Source organism: Chrysemys picta, chromosome 7, assembly GCF_011386835.1.
Source record: "Chrysemys picta bellii isolate R12L10 chromosome 7, ASM1138683v2, whole genome shotgun sequence".
Classification (NCBI taxonomy): Eukaryota; Metazoa; Chordata; order Testudines; family Emydidae; genus Chrysemys; species Chrysemys picta.
In genome coordinates this window covers 99,710,649-99,723,194 of record NC_088797.1, presented here as the reverse complement: position 1 = coordinate 99,723,194, position 12,546 = coordinate 99,710,649, and the positions used below count along the sequence as shown (strand labels likewise).

At 38.7% G+C, this 12,546-nt stretch overlaps 1 protein-coding gene across 4 annotated transcripts in view; it reads left to right on the top strand.

Annotated features, from left to right (window-relative positions):
• The window catches only part of ADGRA1 (adhesion G protein-coupled receptor A1), a 502,175-nt gene that overhangs the window by 277,048 nt on the left and 212,581 nt on the right, over nt 1-12,546 (top strand). For all 4 annotated transcript variants that reach the window (XM_065552125.1, XM_065552124.1, XM_042856772.2 and 1 more), the window contains 2 exons: nt 5,569-5,733; nt 11,956-12,154. In XM_065552125.1, coding sequence (XP_065408197.1) covers nt 5,569-5,733; nt 11,956-12,154 — 364 coding nt within the window. The remainder of the gene's footprint in view (nt 1-5,568; nt 5,734-11,955; nt 12,155-12,546) is intronic.

Sequence of the window (12,546 nt, the reverse complement as noted above, 5' to 3'; positions counted from 1 at the left end):
TCAGAAGAAATAGAAAATCCAGTGTGTTGAATTTGCTATGACTTTGACAAATTGATTACACCTGGAATATATTTGCTAGACCTCTTCTGTGTTGCATAATAAGTACTTTAATCTTCCCTTTCTCTTGCTGCTGCCTGACACAAATTTTCTTTAAAAATCCATCAGTTCTCTAAATATATTTATTTCATGGGCAATTCTGACAATTTGTCAGAGAGATCAGGCTAGCAATATAAGTTAGTTTTAAATGCCCAGACTTGCACATTCTCTTTTGCTTTTCCATGCTTTAACCTTTTATCCTCTGTGAAAGACCGCATTCTAAGCAGCAGCAGACTTCAGGGATCATCATTTTTTAAATTCTTTGTTAGTATTAATAATTTATAGAGGCTTGGATTAGATATAGGCTATGCAGGCTTTTTGCCTAAATTGTGGAAAACAATTATGTGCCTGCCTGCCTGAAGAAGAGTGCCACAAAAGTTAAAAAACTGTTCATGTTCCAATAATTAATTTTTGTTTCTCCCCTGTACAGAGATTGGTTCTTCCAGCGTTATACAGGAAATTAGGTCAGATTCTAAAACCTTTCTGAAGGAAAGATTATCAAAATAGGCTGCTGTAGCCTCCCCATGGTTGTTATTTTTTCTGACATGTAAATGACTATCAGAATGTAAGATAAATATTGCTAAGGTATTACTTGGGGACAAGAAATGAGTAACTCTACATAACATGACCTAGTTCTATCTGCCTAATTAGTTAAGCATAGCTATAACGAAGAAAATCTATGCTTCAAATGAAAATCTTTTGCCATAGGTTAACTGATTAAATGGGTATGCTTTCTGCCTGTATGAAGCTTCCTCACTTAGCAATGACCAACACTGCAGGCTGTTGTAGAGTATTATAACGACTTTTCATGGAATAGTTTCAGTTATATATTGTGGTTAATTTTCCAGCATGTCAATCATTACATTTGAGAGAGGACTCCTATCATGCATAAGTTCTCCCAGCACAAAAAGGAGAATATATGTATATCCTTGTGATGTGGTTTGCAGACCCCTCACTAAGACTAAAGGAGTGATGGAGCAGTACTGGGCCAAGAAGGCCCTTCCCCTCAGCAGCTGGAGAGCATGCTCCAAATAGGGGACCAGTTTGAAATGGGACTCTGGCAATCAAGCTGTGGGGAGAGTGAAAGAGAGGCTGTATACAGGGAGGAAGACAGTTAGTACCTTCTAGGAAAGAGGAATACACAGGAGAAGGACTGTGGGTAAGGCCCAACCAGTCAGCCAGAGACCTGTCCTCTTTTTCTCTCCCCTTCTTCCTGACAAGGAGGAAATCATTGAACACTGTGAAGCGAGCTGGGAAGCCCCAACTGACTATCTGAATCACTGAGACTGCTTGAGCAACCTTTTGTGAGGAGGGAAGCAGAGGGCTGTGACCATTCCCCAGACAAAGAGAGACCTGGGGCAGGTGTGGGGTGGGGTTGGAAGAGGCCCAGAGGAGGCTGGTCTGGGGTATCAGCCAGAGGGAACAGACACATCCCTTGGCTGGGACCATGTGGAGAGGGATCGCCCAGGTCTCCTTACCCTCCCCTCTGCCCCTAGTCCAACATAGAGAAGGACAGACTGTAACTTGGCTCCCAGACCCTGAGATTGCCTAACAAGGCCCCCTATCCCTCCAGGCTTTGGAGACTATTATGCCACAGCATGCCCACTGAGCCAGCTGGCCTCTGAGTGAACACCATTACAATCCTCTTCCTTGCTTTCAAGGTTCTGTGTTATAATATAAGGAGCATGATAAATTGACAGTAAAATCTAAATTTGTGCTACTCGGCCCTTTGACTTCATCAGGCAGCTCTCCAATCAGAACACGTCAGTTCCAAATTGCAGTAATCCCCTCTTGTGAACACCTCGACTTTCCTCCACTGTACCTCTTGGCATGTCACAAGCTTCTACTGGAAATGGCAACTACTGCACCTCTCAAGAAGAGAGAAAAAGACCATTCCAATTTTAGGAAAGGCATGATGCCCGCTGCAGTGGGCTCTTTCTATCCTCTGCTTCACCCCTTGGAAACCTCTCTACTGCCACGAGGTCTGCTGAGTGAACTCGTGGGAATGATCCTCAGCCTTTGTGGGATAAGCCAAGTGTCTGAAGGAGAGATGGCAGCCAGAGGCACAACTAAATGCATCTCCTGTGAACAGGAGGGACCAGGAGCCTCCATCCTCCTCATGTCTGGATTCCACTCTGATCAAGCTCCCTAAATTCAGCATTCTTGTAGGCTCACGTGGAGACTGAGAGTTTCTACCCGTTGCCAAGACTCACCACCGTCCTCAAGGAAACTCAAGAACAGCCTGTTATTAGGAGCCAAAAACCACTATTATTATTATTGGAACCTTTGAGAAGGCTACTGTAATAATGCCAAGACACAGCATAAGCAGTGTACCTCCTGGAAAGATTTACAAAGGAGTTTAAAATTCTATACAGACCCATGCTTTCTTTAAAGTCTTCCAGAAACCTGAAGTTGCTAAGGATTATAGGTGAAAAAATGTTTAAGGAATCAAGTTGAATGGCAGGACAATTTACAGACTTCTCTTTTTAAGAATGTAAAAGGTTTCTCTACTTGACCAGTCCCCAAAAAGCCTCCAGGGGGGCATAAAATCAGTTAATCATTTGTCATATCCAGATGGTAAGAAAATGAACAATTTCACCATTGGGCTCACTACCCAAAATGTTCCTAGAGGAATATAAATTAATTCTTAATTTGCCATGGCCAGATGGTAATTCGTACCCTAGTCATTATGCAGGGTCTTCTCCATTGCTTAACTCTGGATCTGGCCTTTTACTTTGTCCACTATTAGTCAAGGCTCATAGAAGGCTAAATGAATCTGAATGTCAGCTTCCTCATATGATCTCAGAGAAGGCTGATCTCTTGTACTTCTAATGAAAGGGCTAATGTTATGCTAGTAAATATTTGCCTATGGAGCTGTGTGAAAATTGAGTTAACTTAATTAGCAAACAAAAACTACGTGTAATAGTAGTTAAGATTATGGCAAAACTTCATGTAATCAGAACTTTAAAAGAATGCAAATAAAAAGTTAAGGGGAAAGACATGTACATTCCTTTCCAGCTTCAGATTCCCCCAATCTGTTAATAATGCAGTCCGGTACCCCCATAAAGCTTTCACATCTGTATCCAGCAGATACCCAAAAGCAACTTCAACTTCATCAAACTTGTACTCAAATGCAAAACCTTAACAGTTATCTCATATGCTTTTTTATCAATTATATCAATAGGTTAGCTCATCTCACTGTCCCATATTCCACGCATTTCAGAAGTTATTCTGCCCTAACGCCACTGCGAGGTCATTTTTTTTCAAAAAACATTTTATTAAAAAACAGTTTCAATGGAAATTTTTCAACTAGCTAGAAGTTTTTGTCCCCAGCTGACTGTGAAGGTGATGTGAAAGTATCTGTGGTCTGAAAGAGTAAATTTAATTTAGGAATCATTATCAACTGGTTAATGGTATTGAAGTGACTAGCTAAGGAAGTCGTCCTCCATTGTTTATGGAGAAAAAAAATGGGAGTATAGGTCATATATCAGTTGTAGTCCATTTTGATATAAATGAAAACATCAGTTCAACTAGTTTATATGTGAGGAAATTGGATATCTTCATGCCGCTAATGTGATTTAAGTTGAAAGAGAGTAGAAATGTGTCAAGAAGTTTAAGATGACAAATGCAATAACTCTGATATAATTCTTTTTACTACACATTGCCTTTAAAAATTGTCAAACTCATTACAGATAGCTTGAAGGACCTCCAAACACCTGCCGATAAGGTCTTGTTTTAACTACCTCAAATTTTGTTTTGATATCAGTTTGACAGTTACTGAACTATGTGATATTGTTTTATCATGCACATTTATCACCTGCCCTGCATTCTGCCCATAATCCATTTCAACATTCCAAGTCACCAAGCAGATTTGAACAGCTGCCATTTTTGTAAAACAATAAAAATTTTCAGGGAGATGTTGCCTTTCCCACCCTCCCAACTCATTTTGAAATCTAGAATTTCTTCCTAGAAATGCACTTCCTTGAGGATCAGAATGAGCAATATTCAGTTCTGGATCAGTGACAGATTTACGGTCTAATATTTTGTGATTTGTTTATTAGAAAGCAAACTTTTTTCAATGGTGTAAATTTTTGATGGTACATCATGACACTTTGCACCTTTAAATATCAACATGAATTATGTAAATAAAAGTGTTTAGGTACCTTTTAAAGGTGTCTCATTATTTATTTGTGTTTGTTTGTCACTACAATTAACAAGGCACCTCCCAGAAATTCTGAAAGGGATGGGCCATGACACAAGAATCTCCCAGTCTAAGGACAGACACACAAGTTAGAGGAAGGGGAACAATCTTTGTTTCTTTCCAAGTAGATTTGTTGTAGGTAGGACTCAAACCAAGCATATTTGCTGTATGTAGCACAGCAGAAGTGCATCTTTAATAAGGACTTAAATGTTGAATTTGCTTTCGAAAATTTAATAGTTAGAATTTTGTGTTTATAAGATCTATAGAATTGCACTCATTGGGTGAAATCCTGGTCCTATTGAAGTCAATGGTAAAATTCCCTTTGACTTCAATGGGCTAAAGGGTTCACTCATTATACTAAGGGAAGCTGGGCTGACATGTTGAAGTCTATGAAAAATAGTATCAATAAAATTTAGAAATGATTCTAAAATAATTCCCCAAACCTTGTAGAATATTTAGCATACAGAGTCAACATGTTAGTATGGTGTGGTACTACACAGAAGTTTCAATATTGAGGACTTGATAGCAACCCCTATATTTAGATTTCTTAACACTCCATTCTAAGGGTTTTTGAGACTTTTTTTTTTTTTTTGGACAAGTAGTAACACGTCCACTGTTTCCAGAAACAACAATAACGAGAACCCCCTGGATATACAAATGCATTTTCTTTGTCCCTTGAAATGCCATTCAGATGTCCCTAAGTTGCACAATACTAAAAAAAATTATCATTTTCATCTTTTTGCTTGCATTCCTCAGGAAATGTTGACAGTTTGCTAAAATCACTGAAAATTGTAAAGAGCCAAGCCCATGCAGATGCTGCAGCAGTACCAGACACTGGACTGGGAATGCCTTGAGTTGCTAAAACATCTGTGGGGTGGAGGACAGGAGGACATCATGGCCAAATTAAGGTTGCAGTGGCAACTGTAAATCTGGCATTTTCTAACTTTCCGTTGTTTGACTTTGCAGCGTAAATAACATTCTTTTCATGTAGCTTTTTGTATGTAACTGATACTCATTTGGGATGACCTGCACAAATATCTGTGGCTTCGTCACTCATGGTCAGAACAGCTAATCCAAATCCATGCTAATGAAAACTTCATACCAAATCACCATGTTTCACTGTCTGTATAGCAATACACACAACAAATGGTTTTGTATTTTTGTAGTAAAGCCCTAAAAGATAACTTAATATTTTTCAAGTAACAAATGTCTACCTGTGCATAGATTAGGTGTGGTCAATAATTTGTATTTTTTTTTATATATACATATAGTGAGCTTATCTTGTCCAGCATTGACATTGGTGCAACTGGAGATTGGGAGTGTCTGATCAACAACTCCTATGGAACCAGTACTAAGCATGTAGAAATTGTGGTATTAGAAACAGCAGCACCCTACTGCCCTGAAGAAAGAATAATTAATAATAAAGGAGATTTCAGGTATGATTTCATCTAAGTTTAAAATATACAAATATGAAGAAAGCAAAGGCCTTTGTCCTCTATAAAATGGATCTATAAGTTCATCCTCAACACATTACTTACAACAGGTTCTCAAACATTTTCTCAGCATGGACCTCAATATTAATGCAAGAAATTGACCTGTGGTCTATTTTCCCTCTCATCCATGATTTATATAAATATCCTTGTGGCAACAAGTGCTCATTTGGAAAAGGAACATTAGGAAAGTATCTCACTTAGTTTTTGCTGTGTTTTTAATGTGCTTTAGTAGGAGGAAGAACCAACACCTTGTGACTAGCCAGATCTCTGAGGACCACCAGCAAGTGCTCCATGGTCTATAGAATGCATTATGAGAAACTGTTATAATGCTTGCAGTATAGTATGGGCTCTCAATTTGAGGTCATGGAAGGTTTAGGGGGGCTGTGACTGCCTTCCTTTTCATTATGGCTAAATGGGAGGAGGGTCTGAAAACTTCTGGGACTCCTTTCTCTGTTGTAACACGGAATCATAGTAAAGAATAAGTCAATAACCACTGCACTAAAACATTAAAGGATATAATCTTCAATACACTTCTGATGAATCCATTCCAGTTCAAATTTTTTGCTCGGGTGCTATTAGGAGCAATTAATAGCATTACAACTGTTACGGAATACTCCACTGGAGGTACTAAAAATGTAAAGTGAAAACTGTTCAGATAAACAAACAGATGGCTTGAGATTACTTTTTATGAATATAGTACCCAAGTTCCCAAAATACCTAGTAATGTATAATAAAATTTGAAAAAATAGTAATAGAATACTTAACCCTGCCTCTGAAAAACTTGTTCTTTTAAATAAATATGAGTATTGCCCACAAATTGTATTTCAAGAGATTCAATATATTAGTTGCATTTGGGTAGACTTTCCCCTAAAATTACATATTAATCCTATAGTCTGCACAAAGCGGTGACCAAATGTAACTTATGATTTATCTCCAGTTTAATCGCATGATATGTTTTAAAAAGTTTTTCACCCCCAAAATGGAGGAGAGCCAGAGACTTCATGAAATCAACTAGGGATTCCACTATTGCTAGAGATTTTAAGTGGGAGAAGTTGAAATATAGTGGTGATGAGTATAAAACTCTAAGATAAGTTATTTTAACCTGTCCTGCAATAACACCAATGTGTAACAGTCCCCAAAGAGCAAGAAGGTAACTTGTTGCCAGGTTGATTATAATAACAGTTAATATTGCATAATTAATTAAAAGAAAAGTAAGGTGGGCAGGGAGTTTTCCCTGTGGGAGCTAAGTGCTCTCTGTACAAGCTTCTAACTGGAATAAATATCTTCTTTTAATTTATCCTATAACTGTGAGAATGACTCATTTTTCTTGAGACTTTGCTTCTAGCTTTCGCTTATGGTACAGCATACATAGAGCTGCGGGGAGAAGGAAAACTTACTGTCACCAAAGATTGTTTTCACAATTCTACCCAAAAAATCCACCCCAAAACATATTGCTTCACCACAGATTTCAAGGAAAATATTGAAATTAATGGAAGATACATAGCTAAATCCCTTGGATTCCTTTAAAAGTCTCAACCAGAGCTTGTTGGGTTTATTTGTTACTGGCAAAACTACCTTTCTGTCCAGCTCCAAAAGGGTGAATTTGGGGTACTTTTTAATGAACCATTTTTGAAATAGATGATATAAAATTGTACTGAGTGCTACACAATGCAGCTTTCAAATGGCAACTTTAAGAAGCTCATTATACACTTGCCAGTAAATGCCATCCTTTTATTTATAAATAAAAGATATATAAATTCCTACATAGTGTCTCAAACTAACGCCAAGGGCATTTTGCCTTTTTATATAAATCAAAGGAACAGGAATGCATGTTTCTCTCCTTATTGATCATCTTTCAGAAAATCCAGACAAATTTAGTTTTGAAGCATAGATCAAAAGTATCTTGAATCCATGGATTCTTTTGGCATTTGAAGGGAATTAATGTAAAATTATAGAGAACTTCTTTTGAGCAAACTTAGCATTAACACATGAAGCTTGTTTCAAAGGTTTCTCCTCTGAGATGTAGCTAACTTGCCAGTAATTTTTAATGGAAAGATCTTTGAGGTTTTGATATCATAGCAAATATGTAGGTAGAAAGACATCATCCACAAAAGCAAAACTAAAAAGAACTGCCTCTTTATTGGGCAGAGAAGCAATAAATGCTGTGGAAGGTTTGTCCTTTTAGTTGGCAGGCCCAGGTGGTATTTATAATTGCAATAAGAATATTATGCATTGTGAATCAGAGTGAACTGATCCTATGAACTGAACGATATTCTGTGTGATGCTGTACTTTGCTTTCCACTCACTATAGGTCTGTTCTTAAGAGCTAAAGGTAAAAGCTTTATGTTGCATTATTCCTAATCCTAAAGGGTTAGATTCTGACAGCCTTGTTTACATTAGGTGCTTACTTTTCTGAGGAGCCTCATTGATTTTATGATTGAGGTAAGAATTGGGCCTTTAGCTAATACAGTACACTACCTTTCACTAAAGGTAACATTCAGTTCAAATGCAAAGAGGAAAATATGTGGTATTTTAATTTTCTTTTTTTCCCAAACTCTAGATGCAAAATGAAACGTGAACAATGTTTTTGCTCTATGTGATGAATTATTTCATTGTTAGTCAGCTGTGGAAAAGGAAGATAATTTTTCTTCTTGACTTAGCTTTCTTTGGAATTGAAAAGATATAGATGGCTCAGAACCTGTCAGCATATTATGTACTAGTGTTCAAATCAACCTACAGAGCAAAAGTAAAAAAGGGTTAATTTACATGTTTAATCTAAACATTAATAATTGAGGTGTGCTACGTGCGTCACTGGCAAGCTGAGTACTTGTACGACTGCTTAGGTCTAATTGTTACATCAGTATAATTTAAACTGAGGATATGTCTGCACCGCATTTTGGAGTGAGTCTCCCAATCTGTTCGACAGACTCAGGAGTTTAAAGAACAGCTAGCCAAAAACTCAAAAGGTAACAAAATGTTCTTAAAGTACATCAGAAGCAGGAAGCCTGCTAAACAAACAGTGGGACCGCTGGACAATCAAGGTACAAAAGGAGCACTTAAAGACAGTAAAGTCATTTTGGAGAAACTAAATGAATTCTTTGCTTCAGTCTTCACGGCTGAGGATGTTAGGGAGATTCCCAAACCTGAGCCGGCTTTTGTAGATGACAAATCTGAGGAATTGTCACAGATTGAGGTGTCACTAGAAGAGGTTTTGGAATTAATTGATAAACTTAACAGCAACAAGTCACCGGGACCCAATGGCATTCACCCAAGAATTCTGAAAAAACTCAAATGTGAAATTGCGGAACTACTAACTATGGTTTGTAACCTGTCCTTTAAATCGGCTTCTGTACCCAATGACTGGAAGATAGCTAATGTAAGGCCAATATTTAAAAAGGGATCTAGAGGTGATCCCGACAATTACAGATCGGGAAGTCTAACGTCAGTACCAGGCAAATTAGTTGAAACAATCATAAAGAATAAAATTGTCAGGCACATAGAAGAACATAAATTGTTGGGGAAAAGTCAACATGGTTTCTTTAAAGGGAAATCATGTCTTACTAATCTAGTAGAGTTCTTTGAAGGGGTCAACAAACATGTGGACAAGGGGGATCCAGTGGACATAGTGTACTTAGATTTCCAGAAAGCCTTTGACAAGGTCCCACACCAAAGGCTCTTACATAAGCTCAGTTGTCATGGGATAAGAGGGGAGATCCTTTCCTGGATTGAGAACTGGATAAAAGACAGGGAACAAAGGGTAGGAATAAATTATACATTTTCAGAATGGAGAGGGGTAACTAGTGGTGCTCCCCAAGGGTCAGTCCTAGGACCAATCCTATTCAACTTATTCATAAATGATCTGGAGATAGGGGTAAAAAGTGAGGTGGCAAAGTTTGCAGATGATACTAAACTGCTCAAGATAGTTAGGACCAAAGCAGACTGTGAAGAACTTCAAAAAGTTCTCACAAAACTAAGTGATTGGGCAACAAAATGTCAAATGAAATTTAATGTGGATGAATGTAAAGTAATGCACATTGGGAAAAATAACCCCAACTATACATACAATTTAGCTACAACAAATCAGGAAAAAGATCTTGAAGTCATCATGGATAGTTCTCTGAAGACATCCACGCAGTGTGCAGGGGCAGTCAAAAAAGCAAACAGGATGTTAGGAATCATTAAAAAAGGGGATAGAAAATAAGATAGAGAATATATTATTGTCCTTATATAAATCGATGGTACGCCCACATCTGGAATACTGCGTATATATGTGGTCTCATCTCAAAAAAGATATACTGGCATTAGAAAAGGTTCAGAGAAGGGCAACTAAAATGATTAGGGGTTTGGAACGAGTCCCATATGAGGAGAGATTAAAGAGGCTAGGACTTTTCAGCTTGGAAAAGAGGAGACTAAGGGGGGACATGATAGAGGTATATAAAATCATGAGTGGTGTGGAGAAAGTGAATTAGGAAAAGTTATTTTCTTGTTCCCATAATATAAGAACTAGGGGCCACCAAATGAAATTAATGGGAAGCAGGTTTAAAACAAATAAAAGGAAGTTCTTCGTCATACAGCGCACAGTCAACTTGTGGAACTCCATTCCTGAGGAGGTTGTGAAAGCTAGGACTATAACAGCGTTTAAAAGAGAACTGGATAAATTCATGGAGGTTAAGTCCATTAATGGCTATTAGCCAGGATGGGTAAGGAATGGTGTCCCTAGCCTCTCTTTGTCAGAGGGTGGTGATGGATGGCAGGAGAGGGATCACTTGATCATTGCCTGTTAGGTTCACTCTCTCTGGGGCATCTGGCATTGGCCACTGTCGGTAGACAGGATACTGGGCTGGATGGACCTTTGGTCTGACCCAGTCTGGCCATTCTTATGTTCTTAGACTAGTGGGACTCATACTAGTGCTCTAAAAACAACTGTGTAGACAGTGCTTTGAAGTTGCAGCTCAGATTGTGAAGCCCATGTCCCTTCCTAGACTTCAGAGCCCAAGCTCTACCTCAGCAACTATCTACACAGTTGTTTTTAGAGCACTAGTATGAGCCCCACTAGCCTGAGTCTGTTGAACCAGGCTGGGAGACTCGCTCCAAAATGCACTGTAGACGTATCCTCAGTTTAAATTATACTGATGTAACATTAGTTCCAAGCCCTGCTAGCCTGAGTCTGTTGACCAAGACTGAGATGCTCACTTCAAAATGCTGTATAGACATATGCTAAAGGGCCTGTTCCTCTCCAAACTTATGATGGCATTTGAAACTCTGTGAGATTGTAGTTATGTTTCCTTCTAATTTCCCCTTTTAATCATTTGAACATGTTTTGTCCCCACAGGCACAGGATTCAGCCCCAAAAGTTTCAGATTCCCTGGGATTTATGAGGCTCTTGAGAACGCAGTAGCAGTACAGAGACATTGCATTGCCTACTGGTCCCCTCTAGTCTAATTTAGCTGTGCTCACTGCTGTTGCCTTATGAGTCCTCTTTCCAGGAGTGACTTGACAGCACAGCAGAGGAACTCGTGTGTAACTTACACTGGCTTATCCACTATACTTTTTAGGGGAAACCTGTTAGAGAATAATTGTCCCATTTCACCTCGGGCTTAGCACCCTCCTCACCCAGGGGTCCCAAGTTCTGCAGATCCCCAAAAGATTGGGTTCCATGTGCTTAAGGCAGAAGGTGGACTTGCAAGGGAACTCATGCTCTTCCCTTCTGTGGCTTTGGGCCAAAATCCACAGTACAAATGGCCATCCCTTTTTGGAGCATTTGCCACTCGGTTTTTAATAACAGATGTTGCATTTTCAGATAGTTCTGTGCCCTTTAGCTCTGCTCTTAGAAAGCTGCATAGACACAAATGGAGGAAACATGCCATCTATGCTTTTTTTTTTTTTTTTTTTTAACAACCAAACGCCTCATTAGAACAAATCAGTTGCCAGTTTTCATCACTGCCAGACTCTGGGTTAGCGTATTTTTGGCATTTCCCGAGAAAACAAAGTAATGTACCACAAAGCACAAAAACAGGAAGCTATTTTTAGAAAATAAAATGTTTTAAATTATTACTTTGTACTGACAGTTTTTTTTAAATCTTCTGCAATATTGCTGCCACATTGTAAATTGGTTCTAAATAAGGCATGTCAAGTTAAAATTGCTTATTATTATCCTCCTCATAGATGGCCCAAAACTCTAGCTGGGATAACTGCTTATCACCCCTGTCTTCAGTATTCATTTAGCTCCATTTCTCTCCACAATGGAGCAGAAGAGTCAAAGGCATGGCGTAAATGTCACCGGACGGGACGCTGGGCAGATGAAAACTATTCTGAATGTCCATATTCACAAGAAGTAACTCAAGTCCTTCATGCCTTTAGTCAGGTAATATTACAGAGTCCTTATTCATAGAATGTACTGTAGTTATTGTTAGGTTACACACATATATGTGAGGTAGTTGTTGGTACTTCACACTAAACAGAATGTGTGTCTGTTTCTAGGCTATACAACACTGGGATCCTGTCAGGATCTAAATACCATAGAGCAATATGATCATGGTGCTTTAAAGCACTAACTAGGGCCACCTTGCTGTAGGGAGACAGGTTCAAATCGTCACTCTGGAACAGGGATTTGAGTGCAAGTCTCCCTCCTCCCAGGTGAGTGTTGTAACCACCAGGCTATAGAGTCATTTGCACTCCCTTGATTAGTTATTAGCACAGAGAAGTGGGAGACCCAAGTTGAAGTCCCTGCTTCAATAAATATTTAATTATTTACAA